The sequence below is a fragment of the Corella eumyota genome, chromosome 1 (assembly GCF_963082875.1).
Source record: "Corella eumyota chromosome 1, kaCorEumy4.1, whole genome shotgun sequence".
Lineage (NCBI taxonomy): Eukaryota > Metazoa > Chordata > Ascidiacea > Phlebobranchia > Corellidae > Corella > Corella eumyota.
In genome coordinates this window covers 12,358,337-12,379,039 of record NC_137490.1, presented here as the reverse complement: position 1 = coordinate 12,379,039, position 20,703 = coordinate 12,358,337, and the positions used below count along the sequence as shown (strand labels likewise).

The 20,703-nt window shown below is 30.7% G+C and overlaps 4 protein-coding genes across 5 annotated transcripts; 3 read left to right on the top strand and 1 right to left on the bottom strand.

Annotated features, from left to right (window-relative positions):
* The first annotated feature begins 290 nt into the window (after nt 1–290).
* Nucleotides 291–2,364, top strand: LOC145763453 (uncharacterized). Its single transcript, XM_082574900.1, has 7 exons — nt 291–386; nt 609–824; nt 911–1,075; nt 1,293–1,415; nt 1,631–1,718; nt 1,881–2,085; nt 2,268–2,364. Exons 1-7 carry the CDS (start codon nt 291–293, stop codon nt 2,362–2,364), a joined length of 990 nt encoding a protein of 329 aa, XP_082431026.1.
* A 488-nt stretch (nt 2,365–2,852) lies between these two features.
* On the top strand, nt 2,853–6,011 carry LOC145761729 (very long chain fatty acid elongase 6-like). The gene is made up of 7 exons (XM_082574603.1): nt 2,853–3,115; nt 3,235–3,373; nt 3,452–3,657; nt 3,793–3,903; nt 4,052–4,173; nt 4,676–4,864; nt 5,521–6,011. The coding sequence occupies exons 1-7, from the start codon at nt 3,070–3,072 to the stop codon at nt 5,614–5,616; spliced, it is 909 nt and encodes a 302-aa protein (XP_082430729.1). The 5' UTR covers nt 2,853–3,069; the 3' UTR covers nt 5,617–6,011.
* Nucleotides 6,012–9,662: 3,651 nt separating this feature from the next.
* On the top strand, nt 9,663–11,237 carry LOC145763442 (QRFP-like peptide receptor). The gene is made up of 3 exons (XM_082574889.1): nt 9,663–10,065; nt 10,158–10,309; nt 10,428–11,237. Exons 1-3 carry the CDS (start codon nt 9,663–9,665, stop codon nt 11,235–11,237), a joined length of 1,365 nt encoding a protein of 454 aa, XP_082431015.1.
* A 163-nt stretch (nt 11,238–11,400) lies between these two features.
* On the bottom strand, nt 11,401–19,570 carry LOC145746728 (synaptotagmin-15-like). Of its 2 annotated transcripts, XM_082564829.1 has the most exons (11): nt 18,876–19,570; nt 18,132–18,363; nt 14,792–14,984; nt 14,461–14,584; nt 14,154–14,334; nt 13,658–13,769; nt 13,192–13,341; nt 12,827–12,994; nt 12,506–12,632; nt 12,256–12,411; nt 11,401–12,148 (listed from the first exon to the last, which is right to left on the bottom strand). In XM_082564829.1, the coding sequence occupies exons 1-11, from the start codon at nt 18,916–18,918 to the stop codon at nt 11,922–11,924; spliced, it is 1,713 nt and encodes a 570-aa protein (XP_082420955.1). In that variant the 5' UTR covers nt 18,919–19,570; the 3' UTR covers nt 11,401–11,921. The 2 variants fall into 2 exon arrangements, with proteins under 2 accessions (XP_082420955.1, XP_082420957.1); XM_082564831.1 differs by lacking the exons at nt 18,132–18,363; nt 18,876–19,570 and adding an exon at nt 15,247–16,561.
* Between the last annotated feature and the right edge of the window lie 1,133 nt (nt 19,571–20,703).

The following is a 20,703-nucleotide window of genomic DNA, read 5'->3' as shown; positions in this document are numbered from 1 at the left end:
TTTATTTTACGTGGCTTTCACCCGTGACGTCATATGCGAAACGTAAACATAAACTGCAAATAACTGGTTTCAACGACATCTTGTGACATAACAACCGCAATAGAAACGTCATAATAAAATTTTATTCTGGAAAATTTGTTTTTGATGATTGTAATCCAATTTCATAAATTTATGTCTGATTTAATTTTTGCTGTTGAATTAGAGCGCAATGGCCCTAGTTTAGGCAGGATAATAAACCTAGCCTTTAAAACCGGGCTTAAAAAAGCAGCTGAAATAATTAAAAAATCAAAATGACAAAACCGACAACGGTTGCTGGCCTTATTGGGACTAATCAACAGAAGTTCCCGTTTTTCCACAAGATCGACATGTGGGGAACGTTTCTTTTGGTAAGCACTGTTATATTTTACATGCTTTTAATCTTAAACTATGGTGGCGTCTGGTGACTTATTTATACTTGTTAGAAGTTAGCCTTCAATTATAAATGCCGTTGTTGCTAAGCTTAGGGGTCTACAATATGAGTAGTTCTTTTTAGAATATTTTTTCTAATTTCGTGTAACTTAAGTATAAGTAAGCCTTTATTTTAAAACGATCACTTGCTAAATATTAAGATATTGCTTCTTCTGGAATTTATGATGGTACTCGGTGCACTTTCCAATAACTGCGCAAGAACCTTTATTCCATACGACATGCTATTGCACGGGCCTGTGACGCTTAATTTGTCTGCAACTGGTGGAGATAGAATGATATGTAACCCACATTTTAACACATTTGTTAGCAATGCAAGTCTCTTTACCGGTGAATTTAAAGGGGAAGAGATTGCAAAGGTACCAGAGGACGACTGCATCTATTTGCTAAATGTAATTTTTAAACAGTGTTATTAATTGTTCTTTATTTTCCTCAACAATTTTAGGCCAAGTCAGATACTTTTCTAGCACTTCCAGCCGTAAATGCATCGTGGACTGCTCTTGAACAAGGCACAAACACAACAAAGGCCTACTTTGCATTTCGCCCGACTGAATTTTGCGAACTTATTTGGCCAAACTTGGAGACGGGAGGTTGCATGAAATATGCTGACGTGAGTCTACAATTTAAAGATGTGGTTGTTATTTTTACTATACGACAGCTTATGAAGACTGCAGCCTAATTTTTGCCGTTATCACAAATTTTTTAATGTTGATAATTTTGTTACGTAATAATTTAAAAAAATAATAATTCTGTTTTATTTTTTCAATTTTATTGTTTTATTTTGGAATTTTATTTTTAGGTATGACACTTTTTAATTTCAAATTTAGATTTCGGCAAATTGTGTTGACGAATGTGGAACTGATCCTAACGTTTGCTTTTGGGAAAGTGTTTCCATTATTAATCTTTCCCTTCTGGGACACACATTTTTTATTATGCCTGGCATATTTGTGGTAAAATATTTTATAATTTACGTTGATTGCCATTTTTCTATGTAAAAGAAAAATATAAAAGTCTGATATTTAAAATAAAATTTAAAAAAATAACGAGTTAGTAAATGTACACATCGTGCACGACGCACTTATTAATACTTACTAGTAAATTACTATCACAGTGTCTTTAATTCATTTTTAACGGTAATAAAAAAATTAAAATTTTTTATTTTTAGATCGCATTAATGATGTTCGATCCACCCCCGACTGGATTTAAGATAATTGCTAAACCTGTAATTGTGGCTATTAGTTTTCTTATTTCAGGTTTGTTAATTACTATTTGATTATTTTTCTGGTCAAAAAAGGGTTGTTTATTCTCGTAAATACATTGTTATTAGGTTACGACAGTTTGTCAAATAAAACAGTAAAACAAAAAATAAATTTATGTTGCGTTGTTCTCGTTACAGCTTTATTGTGTTTGTTTAGGTATTTGCGCCGTGTTTTGCAGCATTTTGATCTACACAACTGGCTTGAAATACGGAGATCAGCAGGCCATATACGATGCATACCCTAAATTTGAGTACACTACCGACACAGTATCATTTTCCTGTGCTCTTCTGGTTGGTTTATCGTTATTGCTATACAGCGGAGTTTATATTTACCTATCTGCCTGCACAGCGAAATACCCAAGGTTAGCAACATAAAGTCAAGGCTTTTTAGGAACGATAAACATGATTGTGTTGTGTAAAGCTATTTACCATTTACAGGAAATTGTTATATTTCCTTCCTAAATATGGGCTTCTTTGACTTATATATACACTCCACAAAATTTGAACAAACTTAACGCATGCGTTTACATTTTCTTTATTTTAGACACATTTCAAGAATAGTGGCAAGGCGAGGCTTTTTTAAACAGCAGATGAGAAAACTTTACGAAGAAGCAGGGGTCCAACCTCCTGCAAATTTTTAAAGTTTTGATTGAATAAAAATTTTGGTGAAGTATATATTTTTTACATTTAAATTTTCGTTTAAGTAAATTCGTTATGTTTTGAAATAAACACAGGCCTGTAATAACAGCGCGTATTTTATTTAACATATTTTAATTTTGGTATTTTTTCATATTTGCGTAAAAAAATTAAACTTAAATGTAGGACAAGGTTTATGTTTGACATTGAACTTAATCGGAAGTCAGCCAAATACTGCTCGCCCAGTGGTAAAAGGTAGGACGATTTGAAATTTGACGTCGTTAAACAACGCGTCGTAAAATTCGGTGTTCAAATAGAGAAAAGTGCTGAAATGGCATTGATTTTTCCCCCAGTTTATTATAAAGTGTGTTTCGCGCTGTAACCATGTGAGTAAGTAACAGTTATCAAGGGCCACCACCAGTTTAGTTCGGAAACAAGTTATTTAAACGCCGTTCACAGTATTTTAACCATACAGTTCTGAGAAAGAGGTCATTAAATGTCTGTTAATGTTATGCAACGAAACGCAACGTAATTTTATATAGAGTTCTTATTAAAACATATATTTTGTAATGTAACTATTTAAACTGTAGAGTGGTCGTATGTAAAACAGATAGCAAAAATAGCCAATGCATAATCAACTTTAAATATTTTTAATTAGAAAAGGTTTTGTAATAAATTGTTTGTTGTATAAGGGTTTTAAATCTACCAACATGTTTCAAGATATAAATAGTTCTGAAATTATTACAAAAGTACCTGGTAAGTGTATTGATTTATTTTAATATTTTATAATAAGATTAATTTTACAAGCGAATATTAATCATTAGAATTCACTTATTAGATATATCATTCTTATTTACTTTCTGATTGTTATTTAGAATGGGAAATAGAAAAAACAATTGATAGCAATGAAGTTTCAATTTGGCTTACCAAAAATATTAACCTTGGGCTAACATTTGCCTCAATTTATGTCGCTGCAGTTTTTTCTGGAAAGCGATATATGGTAGATAAACAAAAGTAAGTGCATTTTTTGTGTAGCCCTACTAAATTCAACAGATTATATTTAAATTTGAATAACATTAAATTTTTTTAAAGGTACAATCTTAGACAACCAATGATGATTTGGTCTTTACTATTGGCGGTGTTTAGTATTTTTGGATCTGTTCGTTGTATTCTCGTAATGTACCACATTTGGGAAAAAGGTGGCTTCAAGGCAGTGATTTGCAGTGATATGTTTTACCTCGGTCCTGTTACAAGATTTTGGGGGCCTGTGTTTGTGTTTAGCAAAATATTAGAATACTGTAAGCACTGACATTGATTTTTGTATTGTTTTTAACAGCATATAGCAAAAAATAATGCCCAATGAAAATAATAGATTTAGTAAAAAAATGTTTTTAATTTAAAAATTAACTTGTTACGTCTTTTTATTTTTTTAGTGGATACTTTCTTTATTGTTGTTCGAAAACAAAAACTTATTTTTCTTCATTGGTATCACCATTTTACTGTGTCTCTGTTCAGTTGGTGGTCTTATGGAGGCCAATATGCAGGTATGATAGTTTTTTGAATAAAATTATTGTGTGCTCAATATCAAACTTTAAATTATAAGGCAGTAAAAATAAAATTTTATTTTATTCAACATATAAGAAATTTTATAAAAGTACTCTAACCGAGGTATTAAAATATTATTTTCAACAGGCGGTGGTATTTTTATGACTGTGAATTTTATTGTGCATGCTATGATGTATACATACTATGCATTAAGGGCTGCTGGAATTAGGATACCCAAGCCCATTGCTGTACTTATTACTGCCTCACAGGTTAGTTGTTGCCTTATTTGTTTAAGCAAAATTAAGGTCAACTTTTTCTCAAGGTCATTTATAAGTTATATTTTTATAATATTAATGATTTTTAGTAAATCAAATACAACGGCAAGGCATTGGTAACCTTGATAGTATTATGATAAAACATAAAATTTCAAGGTTATTTTTTGCTCGAAAGCCATACCCAAAGTTGTATCTTTAATCTGTAAATTAATAAAAAGCCTTGAGTTGACGTTATATTTGTGATAATATTTAAGTGCTTTACATAGTTTACTATATGTGTGGAACTCAGTTAAGCACACATGTAAATTTTTATGAGCTTTTTTAATCTTACACTTATGATTAATTGAAAATGACAAAATTATACTGTCCTTAACCACAGTTTTTAATATAATTTTCTATATATACCCAGTTACTATAATAAGTTAACAAATTTTAAATCCACACACTATATAAATTAATAAAAATAGTTTTTTAAAAGAATATATTTGTGTTTTAGATTGTTCAAATGATGATTGGATGTTTAACTGTTTACTCCGTTAACTTATGGCGTTCAGAAGGTTCTTGCAAATCCTCCGATGAACATATTTTTTATTCGGGGATAATGTATGGCTCCTACCTTGTCCTTTTTATTCAATTTTTTATTAGTGCTTACTTCGGAAAACCGTCAAGGCCTACTCAAACAAAGGTAAACGGTTTCGTTTATTTAAAACTTTGTGTCTTTGCTTGTAAACATAATATAATCATACAGAGCCTTATTCATTAATTATTTATTATTTGTTTCTATTGCAAAACTAAACATTGTTTTCGAAATCACATAAAATGCATTTTTTAATAATTGTTAAGCATCAACAAAAAAATAAAATAAAACATGGCACCAATGACGAATTGTAATAATTTGCAAAAACTGACCAACTGTTGTTCTAAAATATGTCTTCATTTAACTTAAATAATAACGAAAAGCTTAAAACTTGATCTTTAATCCCAAGTTTTTGGACTTTATATATATAACCCAAATAATTCTGCATCATTGTAATATGGCATGATAATAAGTTCAAATTTTGGACTTTGTTCAAAACTGGTTTTAAACTCACACTAATATCATGATATAGAGAAAGGTTATGTTGACTTGTGGGTTGATTATTACAAAGTAAATATGGACTTGTACGAGGGTCAAATATTAGGTATTACGAAATAATACTTGGGTTAATAGGGCAACTATGTTATATTTTAAGTTGGTATTTATAACAGAAAAAAATTGGCATATTCTACTTGTTCTAGCTTTTATAGTTAGTTAGTGTTATTAAATAACACTTAACTTAATATTTTTTTTTACATTAACAGATCAGTGATCCATTGAAATCTGAACCCAGTTCAGTGAATAAGCCATCTTTACATGCAGAAGGAAACGGTGTCCATTTACGCCAAAGACACAATTAAAAGAAAAATGTTGTTAAAATAATAATGCATTATTTGAAGTTAATCTACTACTTGCTTGCTTTCTTTTTAACTTAAGGGCAGTTTTTGGGTAATTTCGAAATAAATTAAACTAACGTATTAATAAGTTGATTCCTTTTTTTATTTACAGTACTGTTATTACAATTACTAGCTAATTATTGTTTTTTAAATCTTATAATTAATTTAATTTTTATTGTTTTTTATTCAGTATAGTTCCAAATTGTTGTGTGAATTTTGTTAACTTTAATTAAATTTTTATTTAATTCTTTTGCAATTATATTTTATCATTTTAATAAAATTTAAAATTATGCAGTTGCATTTTCCAAATCACGTTCCAATTTTGTTTTATTCACCCTCTTAAATAGAAATAAAATTCATTAAACAACTTGAAGAAAATATTTTCATTTGCACTGTTAAATAGATTTGCAAGTTTCTGTATTTATTTCCGATCTCTAATCAACTATGCATACTGTAATTAAATTAAAATGCTGTCTAAGGGTGGAGTTATTAAAGTCGAGTTAACTTAATCCCCGATTAACCTTAATCCCGGATTAACTAATCCCCGATTAACTTTTTATTTTTTTCGTGTTATTAAAGTCGAGTTAAACTCGGTTTAACTAATCCTAGTTTAACTCGCGATTTTTGTCAAAAAACTGGTTTAAACCGGTTTGAAATCGCTATAGCGAATCAAAATAGCGAACGACAATTTTTGTTGACTTTCGCTGTAACCAAGGACGCTTTGTTTACTTTTTTTGCGCGAGATTCAAGTTATTGTAAATAATTAGGCTAAACGTGATTTTGAAGGGTTTTAGTAATAATTTACCAATTAATTTTTTATTAATTTAGACTTGGTAAAGATTGGCTACTGTTAGTAAACTAAAAACAGAACCTTAAGCCTATTTGGCTGCTTAGGCTTAAGACGACTATTATAAAAAAAAATGTACGCTATTGAAACTTTCGTTACAATTTGTTATTAAATATTGTTAATAGGAATAACGATTGTTAAGCAATTTTTTATTAAAATGAATACTTTGGAAATCGTTGAAATAACAAATACAAATTATGAAATTCCCAAAAAACGATTAAAAGATATCACAAATCCCCTGGAAAAATATACAGAAAAAGAAATAGTCCAGCGTTACAGATTTAATAAAAATAGCATTTTACAACTTTATAACATTATCAAACAAGATTTAAATTTAAAAATTAGAAGCCATGGTGTTCCAGCATTGTTGCAGCTATTGGTAACCCTTAGGTTTTATGCAACAGGGAATTTGCAACGCAGTGATGGAGATTTAGTTGGGGTACATAGATGCACGGTGTGCCTTATTGTACATAGGATTTCTAAGTGTATTGCTTCACGCAAACACTTATTTGTAACATTTCCTTATGGATTGGCTCTGCAAACATGTATGAATGAATTTGGGCAAGTTTCAGGGTTTCCCAACGTAGTTGGGGCAATAGATGGCACACATATTCCTATTGTTTCACCTGGTGGCGATTCTCCTGAGGTGTTCAGAAACAGAAAAGTTTTTTTTTCAGTTAATGTTCAGGCCATATGTGATGCTCACCGAGTATTTACCAACATTGTTGTGCGTTGGCCAGGATCGACTCATGACTCCCGAATTTTTGAAAATTAAAGAATTCGGGACCATTTTGAAGATAGATTTGTGTCTGGTCTGTTGTTGGGTGACAATGGTTACCCCTGTAAAAAATATTTGATGACCCCATTACTTCATCCCTTGACATTACCACAAAAAAAGTACAATAAAGCTCACATAAAAACAAGATCAAGAATTGAACAGTCTTTTGGCATTTTAAAACAAAGGTTCCGAGCCCTTACAATTCCACTTCGGACACGTCTGGACAATTCAATAGTTATAATTGTTGCAATTATGTGTCTGCATAATTTTGCACTAAAAACAAGGCAAGAGGAACTGGCACCTTATGACGATGAAACCCCAGTAATTGAAACAAATGAAGAAGCTAGTCAATCATTGGCTGGTCGAGCTGTGCGAGACCAAATAATAAATAATTATTTTCAGTAATTTTTAAATTTAAGATAAAATTGTTACGTTATTATAGTTAAACTGCATAATAATTTTTGTTCATGTTTTTTATGTAATCTTTTTGTAGCTAAGAAAAAAATGGATAAAAAAATTAGAACTCTTAACTACGATAAAAGCGAAAGAGAAGTGCTGTTGGAATTAGTTAAAACTTATCCCGTTATAACTTCCAAATTAACAAATTCGTCTACCACAACTGCAAAAAAAATGCTTGGGTTGATTTAACAAAAAAATTTAATTTAATTAATATACGGTGCAATAGAACACCAGAAAATTTACAAAATTTATACAAAAATATTAAAAAGAAAGCAAAATCAGTTACTTCAGAACATAAAAGAGAAATTAGAAGAACAGGAGGTGGCCCACCACCTAATCCCATTAGCCCTTTCATACAGAAAGTTATTTGTGAGTAACTATTATACTTTTATGATAAACTAAATAACACACAATGATAAATTTACTACAAACCTGCAAAACTTTGTTTTAAATATATATGGCTCTTTTTCCCAATGAAATCAATTCACTGCATAACAGTTTTGATGACGATGCCTTGCCGATTCTTGATCTTACTGGTAGCGACCCCAGTCATGATCAAATTGTTACTGAATGCTCTTCCAATGGAGACATTTTTATAGCCTGTGAAGAATTACCAGGTTAAATTTTATGTTGTGAATTTTATTACCATTAAAGGGTTCGAGTTTAAAAAAAGGATTAACAAATATTTATTTTTAAATTATGTTGTAAAAAAGTAATACCAGTCTGTTCATAGATGATGTAGATGATGTAGTACAAGATACACCTGGGGAAAAACAAAAAAATAGTGTTGGTCAAGTACAAAGTAAGTGAATGCAAAAAAACAAATATTGTTGTCAATACAGTTAAGACTATTAATTTTTCTAATGAAGTTGTTTAAATAATTTTGAAGAAAAAAAGTCTTTAAAAAGAAAAAGTGAATCTGGTGACATAGAGGAGACAAAAATGTTATTACTAAGGCAGGAAATAGAAAATAAAAAAGAAATTCACATACTAACCAAAAAGTTACTAATAAAGGACCAAGAAATGAAAATTAAAGAACATGATTTAAAAATGAAAGGACTTGAAATAAAAATAGAGTACTACAAACAAAAAATTAAAAAAATTACAGAGCAGTAAAGCGAGTTTAAACAACTTTTATAAATTTTACTAGTTTGCATGGTTATTTATTGTTTTATTTATGTTTTTAAATTTTGTTATTTAAAAAAATAGTTATCTATAAAATTTAAATAAAAGGGTTTGCTTTTACTTTTCCACTGCATGAATATAATAATAAAGCTTTACTAGATTTAAAAATATGATACCCTGTCCAAAATAGGTATTACTGAGAGCAAAATGCTTAAAATCATCATTGCACATTTCTTGTTTAGTTAAGCCAATGTACCAGTCTGGAAAGTAGGGCAGTTTTCGACGAGATCTCGTAAAAAAATAACTCAATTTAAAAAAATTAGACTCTATTTTAAAAATGTATTTCAAACCCTTTTAATATTAAAAAACTTAGGTAAAAATTTAAAAAAAAATGTATTTGTTAACCTTTTATAACAAACCCATATGGCCAATTTAAAAATAATTACAGCTTAAAACATGACATTTGTAAAATAAATTCCTTTACGGAATGGCGTTCTCTTTTGATGTTGACTAGTTACTTTCGAAAAACATGTTTTTAAAACAACTTATCTTCCATAAATTTGACGTTCGGTCAACAAAGACATATGGTGACTAATATTAACGCTCATAAAATATCAATCCTCGCAAAAACATTTTCAGTAAATTACAATTTTTAATGTGCCTGTGTGGTTATAGTCTAGTTAAGAAAAGGGCTTAGATGTTCTATACAATAAAAATTTTAAAATTTCAAAGTTATATTTTTTTACATGCCTAGTTGTTTAGTAGGCTAACCTAAAGTTTTATTTAAAAGAAAGCGTAAGAATGGCTTTACATTATCCAACTTGTGAATGGGTATTTTCACCGGCTTACCTTCAAATTTTAAGCCATGCTTTTAATGAAACTACAGAAGATCTGGAAATAATATTAGCTGAGTCTTTGGGCCCCTGCCAATACGAAGATTTTAACTATTTATCCGATGCATTTGTAACCAGTTTAATCGTGATGTACAGCATCATAATACCTATCGGATTTCTTGGAAATTTGGTAGTCATTCTAGTTATATTAACGTCGGATAAACTGCATAAGACAATCAACTACCTTCTAATGGCAGTAGCTATAAGCGACCTTATGCTGTCCTGCACTGTTGCATGGACTTTTATACGAAACATCTCGTACGACTATACCATGAGTGCAGGTCTCTGTCGCGCCATTCCACCAATACAAGGTAAAGTAGAATGTGACGTCGAAAAATCACACATAATACTTAGTTAACACTCCATACATGTACTGTATACTAAATGTAATTTTTACCCTTAGGCATGTCGGTTGTCAGCTCCATATATACTTTGGTGTTTGTAAGCGTTGAACGACACCAGGCTATTATTAATCCAAATACTAGATTTTTTAATTCAACTAAAAGAGTTGTAGGTTTGGTTGCCGCCATTTGGATTTGTTCGCTTTGTTTGCAGGTTTGCCAAACTCTATATTATGTTTATAATGTCAATTCAGTAAATCCGGGAAAGTTATATTTAAAAATAACATCTTAGCAATAAACATACGAAACCGCCTAAAAGTGTTTTTTTTTAGATTCCACAAATCATAGTTTTGGATGTAGTTCCATGGAACTACACTACTGTTGTATTTGAAAATCAGATTTCCTATCAAGTGTCAGGCAATACTTGTATGGAGTCCTGGTCTTTGCATCAATCCTGGGTGTACTCTATATTCATAGTAATATTCGCCTATGGTTTGCCGTTAATAGTGCTAGCCATTGTATATGGAAAAATTGGCCACTTTATTCGTGCCAGAAGACAACAAGTTGATCATATGCTGTCCTTGGAAGCTAGCTCTCGGTCAAGAACAAGGCAGCGAAAATTAATGGTCATGCTGATAGGCCTGGTCGTAATATTTTGCCTGTTTTGGGGTCCTTACTTTATACTCCAGTGTTTACAAACTTGTCTAAGTGGATACTGTAACCCAGTAATATATTCTTATCTTCAGTTAATTGGTCATATGTCAATTGCGGTTGACCCAATACTGTATGCTTTTTTGCACGAACGCTTCAGAAAAGAGTTTTTGACTAAAGTTCAAAAATTGTGCAAATGCTGCAGTGAGGTCAAGGTAAAAGCTGGTCCAAATAACTCCTATGGTCAAGTTGCAAATACACGTAGCGACATTCCAACCATAAAAACAAGAGAAACTAACTTTCAACAGCCTAACCCACCAAGCGAAAACAATACACCCAAACCTTTGGGTTGTGAACATAATAGTCCTACGTTACAACAAAATGGTCAAAATAAGGAATCGCCGTTTTTACCAAGACCCAAATCCGCAATGCGGAGACGTGAAAGCGTGGATCACCCACATTATATTCCGGGTATCGTGGTCAACAACTAATACCAAATTCCAACATGATTGTGTTAGATCTAGTATGTATTTGCTTTTATGCTTAATTGTATATAAACGTTAAACGCTTTCCTTTGCAAAGTAATGGATATAGTAGCTCAATCGCTCCCTATTGTCTATAGTAACGTTTTGTTGATTACTTTGTATTAAAAAAACAACTACGCAATGGCACAATAGTTTTTAATACAAATTATACAAATGTAAAACTAATGACAACATTGTATTCGGACGAAAAACATTTGTTTGCCCAACAAATACTTTAGAAAATGTAAAATTTGACATTGTCTTGTGTTCGAGATAACAATTAATGGTAATTACATAGTGATAAATCTAAAATAATTTAACACATTTTTATGCAAAGCATTTTGTAGCCAATGTTTTGTTAAAAATCAATAGATGTATCGATTTTACACGTGGATGTAATGGGTAATGGATAGTAAGTTCTTCCCATAACAGATAAAACTTTGTCGCACATTAAGCTTGCTTACTATTTTAACAAAGAATCTCATTGTTAGAATAATGAGGTAATTTAAGAGTTTATTTCGCCAAAATTTGATTGGCAAAAAGTTATGTTCATTGTCAGATCATCTATCCACAATATTACTCGTAAGGCACAATATACATTAAACTTTTTTTCTATTAACTTTGCTGTCATGACTTGAGTTAATAATAACTTCAGTGATTGTTTACACCTTCAGAAAGAGCGTGCCATCTCGAAACCGACTTTTTCGGTTGCCCCACTACGTCTTGCCAATGAAGCAATTGTTCTCCTCGACAATGCATAAAAGAACCAATAGCAAGACAACCATATGTGTGTTCGGCTCCATAGCGCCCACCGGTGACCGTGTTTTTTATTGACGAGGTCACCTTATGTATGGCACCACGACCTCCTGTCGTTACAACTAATGCAACAATATTGTAATTTAAGTTCGTGCAATAAATTAATAATTCGGAATTTAATTTAAGTATATATTGTTAAGGAAATAGAAAAAATACATTTAATATTTACCATTTATAGTGAGGCAACTTTGTTCCATGTCCTTGGAGGTCACTTTAAATGAGAAGGACTCGTTGTAACGTGGATCTGACACGCCATCTTGCGTCGCAGTTTTTTTTGACTTTATAACGTGATGTCCCTGCGCCAGCGAAACTTTAACGTATATTCCTAAACAGATAAATAGAAACACCTTTTTAGGTCAATTTTTTTTTTGAATAGATGTGAAAACATATTTTCTAATTTTAATCTGTTATACACAAACCTGTTGCCTCTAAATCCATTTTTCTTAAATTTTTTGCTTCCACCACTATAACGGTAAGTCTTTCAAAGTTAGGGTGATATGTAAGGCAAATGTTTAGTTCTCCCAAAGAGGTCCCCGTATCTCCTGGCTGTTTTTAAAGCAATATAAAAATATCCATTATTTATGTTTTTGAAAGGACCAATTTAATGCTTTAAACATAACAATCACATTGTTGTTGTTTTGCTAAAATTTCACACACCACTATTTTTAAATTGTGATTTCATCATTGTATTTAATATTAAATGTAATTGAGACATTAAACATATATTAAAAATTTATTACATGAGCTATGTCATCTAAATCTCTCCACAGAACCTCATTTGGTTTACATGGATCTATGTCGTTTAGGTTAACTAAAGCATGGCCCAGCAAATGTCGCGTTGATTTTCTTTTTTCGACGTCATACACTGATAATCTTAAATTCCTTTGCTTTAGGTCATCGTCGGATACCTAAAAAAAGTAAAACAATTAAAACTTAATTTCAAAAAGCTAATTGAAATCCAAGTATAGCCTTTGTGGGAAGAATAAATAATTTATAAGTGCTAGCATAAGTGTCTCTAGTTTAAGACTAGTTTATTAACGACTTTTAAAGACAACGCGCTATTTTTTAACAAAATTTTAACATGTACAGCTTTTTAAACACATACCTGGAAAATAAATGTTTCGTTAAAAAGTGGATTGTTGGTTCTTTGGCGAACCTTGGTTTGCTGTGAGATTCGTTCATCGGGAAGCAAAAATAATTTTACAAAACTGTCTCGGGGATTTTCGTTATGTGGTCTAGGTGGTAGTTGTTTCACCTATGCCCAAATATATATATTGTCTTTGTATATAACTTCAAACATATATTATGCATTTACTTGAAAAAACAAATATAAAAACAACAATAAAAGTGTGTTATGCTAAAATTTTGACGTTTAAATAGTTTTGTTGCTGTATAAAAGCCAAGCCATGAATTATTTTAGATTTTGCCGGCCCGATCCCATTTTAGATTAAGCTAGGTAATCTTATATATTATACACATCTAATACGCTTACGTTAATATTTAACTGATTGCTGTCAAAATTATTTTATTTGACCTTTCCGCTATATCTAGAATGACATTAAAGGTAATACCTTAATGACTTTAACAGTCAAGGACTCAACAGCTCCATCGTATACAAGAGAAAACCAAACTCTGCCACATCTACTTCGAAGTAGGTCAGTGTCAGTGCATTCCGAATTAAATCTACAAAAAATATTGTAACATGTTACAAGTCAGTTTTATTTCATTAACCCCAAAGGATTTATATTAAAAATACCAACACGCAAAAGCGTACTCCATAAAGTTAAAATATGTAATACTATATATTTCGTAAACCCATTGCCTGTTAAACCTTTAAGTTCTTTTTATTACATCTTACGTAATACCTAATTTACAATTCACTTTAAATCAATGATTATACCCGATATGTGACGGTCTAAATACCCGTACGAGTTAAATATAAGTATCAAGTTTCTTTGGCTAATTAATATAATAAAAACCCAGGAAACTGCAGATTTTTGTTTTAAGTTACCTGGTGTGCTATTAAATTTAAAAGATTTTAAAGTCTAATAACTATAAAAACTATACCTGTACAATTCGGGTTGTATTTTACCCAATACATTGTTTCTATATTGATCTTGTGATCTATAATTAATTGTGTTGGTTTGGTTATCAATTCCAGATTTTTCACTGTTCTCATCATTTGGAGATAATTGTTTTAAACTGTTTAGCGTACTACGCGAGTGACTTAGATGAGCTCTTAAATCGCCTAAAAATATACACCAAAATGTAATAAAATGTGATTAGATCAAGCATTATGCTTTACGTGCGTGCATTGTTGTAGTGGTATTTATTAAGCATCTTGCTTTAGTGTTTTATTTGATTTACTGCTGACCTGTGGAGTTAGATCGTGCGCTCGATAAGCTATCCTCGGAACTACGTCGACTTGTAGGGCTGAGGTATAAATTCGGAATACCGGAATTTTTTCTAGGCCACGCTGACGTTACTTCTGGCTGAACCTAAATCAAATTTATTTTTAAAATAGGTGAAATGAATTTAGCTCGTGCATAATTACGGTGTAGGGCGTATTTTGTAGGGTGTATTTTAACAAAGTAAATTTTTAGAAGCAAACTATATGTCTAAGAACACGAGTTGTACAGCAATTTTTTTCTTATTCGCAATTTTATAAAAATTTTGTATGATTTTTGTTGATGTTGTAGACTTACTGGCAATGGTTCTATCACCCTACAATGATAATTCGTGGGTGGAAGTTCGAATGGTATATGTTGATGCTGGGATCTAGTCAGAGCAGGCGATCTCTGTGCCATTGGGGGCGGAATTGTGTTCAATCTTTTGTTCTCGTTTACATAATTTAATCGCTCGGTGTCAGATTGCGAACAACATCCCTCATTTTTTCCACTACAAAGTGGAAAAATATTTTATGCATAATTTAAGCAAATATTAGACTCGGCGTAAGCGATTTTTTTCAATGTAAAATCCCAACTCATTAAATTCGAATAAAGGGCAATCTATTAGCAGCGTTACGTAACATTGATATGTGATTATGGTTTAAGTTACTTAAAGCAGTAAAATATATACATATATAATCTATTATTTATACATAAAATCCTATAATATATATAGCTTGTTTTAGGGTTGTTTTAACTATGTTCAAACTTACTTAGTTATCACTTCTGGCCCCTGTTGCCAAAATTGTTGAAAGGCTCGTTTTATCATTTTAAATATATTATTTTAAATTTCCATTTACATGAAGTCTGGAATTTTAAGACATTAAAATAAAACCACGCCTTCTGATAACGTTTTATTCTTATGATTCTATTGCTAACTAAATCTAGCAACAATAAAAGCTTAAGTTGCAACGCAAAATCATTGACACATTTTCAGCTAAGTTAAGATTTAGCAATCTATTTAAAATTTTAATGACATTTTTAACTAACCACATACAAAAAATTAAGAAGAATGAAATGATAAAACACCTTACCCTTTTTTATTCGACTACACCTGACTATATTTTAATTTACATTTTACCTGATTGATTTATAAATTTTAGACAACATGCGTGTTCAAATATTGACTTATTATTATTTTTACTTAACCATCAGCAGACATATTTTTAAAATTTAACGTACATCAGAGTTATTTCAAATTGATATACCTTTTTTATTTATTTAGAAAATATCAATTACACTTGCCTCACTAAAATGACATAACATTACGATCGATCAAGGCTACCTTGCAATTACTATGCTCAAAGGGAAAATTTAATTGATAGCATTATATACCGTATACGTAATACAAAATGTTCAAAGTAGATTTAATTAACAAACAACAGTCTGTGTAACCCCATGAACCTGACTTGTTTTTTCGTTGTATTTAAGCTTTTAAGCATTTCGTTACTGTACTACACTTGGCTAACAGCGTGAAAACTAGTAGTATTGTTATAGTATGCCACGTACACAACTTGAAAACTGGTAAGTGTTTGAGGTTATAACCAAAAGTTTGTTTAATAAGGATATATAACTTTTAACTTGTATTAAAGGGATAAAACAAAATAACAGCGTTATCGATTTTCGCTCAGTTTTCAATCGACAGTACTTGAACGATCACTAATTTTCTGTTTCAACCGGATCTCCAAATTTTGGTTCAACAAAACAAATAGGATTTACTGTTAAACGAATAATACACTGACTTGTGGTATATCGTTTTGCAATTGTAATTAACCACGACTTAGCTATGCTGACAATTATACCGCAATAACTATTCCTTCTAATATGTCATTTAAATGTTATTTGTCACTTAGGATAAGCGTGAATATTTAAAATAACATAACATTTTTTTTAACTAAAAGTAGACATCTACCAAATGCCACACTATTCGCGTTTGAGCCCGGCGTTTGCGAATAGCTCAAACACGTCCGAATACGTAAATTAAACTTATTTTAAGTTAAATTTTAATTCTACACATGCTTTTCTTATTTTTTAATATTGTTAAACCACACATTTAAAAAAAAAGAATTATTTCAGCCTCCATCAAAAAAAAAAAACACAATATAATTAACGTAAAGACTTTTCGAAAAGTCCAATTAAAAATATAGGAACGTTTTTTAATTTTTAAACAATACGTGTTACGTAAACCTTAAAACCTAATTTAAAATTAAACTTTGTAGCATTTACTACAAACAAAACAATCGCAAGGCTGCGCGTCCATATTGACCTTATTACGCAATCTTATTCTAATCCGACGCACGTCCACTAATATAAAATCTTGCGTTGATTAGCATTTTGTAATTCCAAGAAAATTTTTCTCTTTTGTTAATTTATTTAAATGCTAGATTAATTGTGTTGTTTTGAAATAAATTGACTTTTCAACAGGCCGACTTACAGACCTACTAATAGTTCGCTTCAGCTTAAATTAAAATACTTATAAGACAAAAATTAAATCATTTAAATTTTTGATAACACACATAATTAAAAACTGTAAAAACTAACTACCTTTTGAGAAAAAAATAAAACACCTTAAGTATTAAAATGCTTATAAATCTAAGTTGGACCAAATAAAGAAAAACGTAAACTCAAACTAACGAAAGTGAATCATAAACGAAAAAGAAAAAAACCATTACCAAACTTTTTCTTTGTTGGTATTGCGGCCTATTGTACAATGATATCAAAGTGATATATCAGTTTATGGTGGAGCTTAGGATATTACATGCTTAGGTTAAAAAGCGAAAATAACAAATCCCTTCCCAAGAAAACAAAATCACGGATTTTTTGATACTTGAACAAATAAATCTTCTGGTTTAAAAAAATATATAAATACGCCGCTTTGGCAGTGTTAAGCAATTCAACATATTTTCCATACATCACCTTACGAACGCTTGTTTGCCTATATTTAGATCGAGCATATGCCAAAACTCGAAAAAATTCCGTAGCTTTGACGCGTTTCTATAAATCTATTGATTATTACAAACCCATGTTACCTTAACAATCTATTACAATTATTAAAGATCTATGTTAGCCGCGTCAATAGAAGACAACATGCCAAATAACTATAATGGAATATCACAAATTCGAGCTGTACTAATTGACTCCATTATTTTAATACAAGAAATAACTAACTTCAACTACATATTTTAACCGTTAACGACTTTATATACTACACTACTGCTACAAATATGGAATAGAACTAATTTTAGTCTGATAATAATTAAAATTTTAAATAATATGTAGATTGTACTGAAACTAGCATTTATTTTTAGGCTAAATAAAGATATTTCTATTACATGGTATTCTGATATCTGTATTCGCTATAGCCTTTTTGTTTGGTGGTTTTAAAAACCGCAGGACGTAAAAATGCTGATTTTCTGTAGACCTTACGTACGTAAAAAAACAAATGCGTAAAGCTATTTTAATGCGTAAATTACAGTCCTTATATGTATACACCAATAATTATAAAATGCCAGTTCTTTGAATAACTTTGTTATGATCTAAACGTGTTTACTTGTTTTCGAATAGCACGAAAAAACCATTTCTTTAAAAACATGCTTACCCTGTTAAGCTCATTTTCCCAAAACTCTGCTGCAGCTGAAACTGATTTTGCGACAACTTGTCCTCGCTTTCCTCAATCGTTTCGTATTTTTCGAGACTTCCAGAGGGCCAGCAGCAATTACACGCACCGGTGAGTTTTTTCCAGCACGAGGTAGTTTTGTACAGCAGAACCACCAATGACACAACGGTCATAAAAGCCAGTGTACAACCGATCGCGATTTCGCTGGTCGTGGCTGGAAAGGTAAACAATTAAAAAACGAATGATGAATATTTGAACCGGCAGCGGCAGCGTGGTGTAGTGGTAAGAACACTTGCTACACCACACATGAGGTCGTGGGTTCAATCCCCACTGTTCTCATGCTGTAGCGCCCTTGAGTAAGGCGCTATAAACGGTGTGAACTCCTCCTGAGCCAGCACTTGATCAGCAGTATAATTATCGGGCAATTATAATCTATAATATCCCAAACTTTACTCTATGTTTAAGTCGCGCATTCGACTTTCCCACATCGAGGATAAAGATATATACAAAAAAAAAAAAAAAACATTACAATAAACATAAAATTATAGAAAACTTTTACTTTCTGGCGCGTCTTTACTTTATTGGCTAATAAACATCGTCCAATTTTATGAGGTTAATAAAAGATAGCCCTTTTAATATGTTATGTCGTTAAATTTACCTTGTAATGACCAAGCAAAAATGTTTATTTTTTTGAATTAAAGTTAGAAAGAAAACAGCAAAATTTACCTATATTCCATACTTCGTTCTGTTCTTCAATAACTTCATCCATATTTGTTTTCAATAAAGTATACAAGATAAAAACAACTCAACTATAAGACTTCGACCACAAAAAAGCTATATTAACCCAAAACTACGCAGCAAAGTTTCTTAAAAATCTTACGCTAAGGTTATTACAGCAATACTTTTTCTACAGTGCATTTACATATAAGAAATGTTATTTTGTCTTGGAAAGTTTTTGCGCAGTGCAGTTTAAACTGCAAATAGATGAAATCTTATCATGCGTGAACTCGTCTTTTTTTATAATTGCGCAATACAGTTCATGTTTGATGTAAACAAACCTTAATTTTTTACAAAGATTTTTCCTTTTGTTTAGGCCATTTAAGAAAGTAATTATTTTTGCGCTAAAAATAATAAATAATTAAAAAGTCAAATCTTTATTTATCGCCGATTTTTACCAACTATTTTTAGTCGAAGTAAATTAGTAGATTATGAAATTGTCAAAATTAAACGTTCTAAATAAATTTTATTATGGTCCCAGTACCTTAAAACCCTAAAAAATAACTTTACAGTCAACTATATTAAGTTTACCAAACTATCTGTTTAATTGGCCTTAAAATGCCTTTTACAAAACGCGTGTAACTTTTTTAACGTGTTACGATATTCTTGACACATGCTCTAAAAAATAAACGAACTTAACTAAACTAACAACGTTATCTGTATTTAGTGATAAACTTTCCAATAAGGATAACGTAACACCTTTACATAACATTATTGTCAGTCATTATTTAATATTTAGCTGGACCAATAATGTGTCTACGTCAAATACTCCGTTTTTGGTAACGTTAAGCCGCATTTTAGCGATATTTTTTAAAGTAGAGACACTATTGTTGCTTTACTTAAGTAACCAACTTTTTGTGTTGATATTGGTATAGGATAGTTGATATTCCTTATATTAAATTTCAATAACAAGAAAATATCCCAGCCTCCTTACGCACCACTTCATTTGTTTGTGCTTTAAACCTCAAGTTTGTTGTACAATAAAATTTTATTCTCAGTATTTTTAAAATCTAACTCCACTTCTTACCATTTTTTATTAATTAAAACTTTCAAAACAGCGATTTCATTATGCCAATACAACTTCTTATATCCGGGATCGCTGAACTATTTTGTATTGGTAATAAAGTACGTGTGATTTTTGTGATATAGACTTAGCAAAGTTGCCAAATATTAGCTTCTGAACATACAAAGTAATAATTATTCAGAATGGGCTCGACGTTCTTTGTTCAGAATATGTGTAGTGGTTTATAATAATGACAAAACACCCCAAAAAGTAAACAAAGATATAAAGAAGTACGTTAGATTGTCATTGTTGCTGGTAATTTACATAAAAACGATCAAATAAATTCTTTACAAATGTCGTCTTTAATGTGCTTTTTAAATTTAACTTGTAAAACGAAATAATGATTAATTTTACTCTCTGTTATTAAAAAAATTGTTAATCACATTGAAAATATAACACTATCAATCATAAATTCTTAACACTTTATTACAATCTGATAAGATATAAAAAAAAATAGTTCTAACATATCAATACAAGTAAAAATATAACTAGTTAATCATACTCTATAAAGTATTTATAAATTATGCTTCAGGAATATAAATCATAGGCGATTATTATTATATCACTCTTTAAAATCCTTAACTTGTCAACGCTTGAAAGAAATGCATTACAAGTCGCCTTTTTCTATTGCTGTTATTACTTTACCATGCATGTTGCTTACTATATATCTTGGCAGTAAATATCTTTACTAAATTACTTTTCATTAGCAGAGGC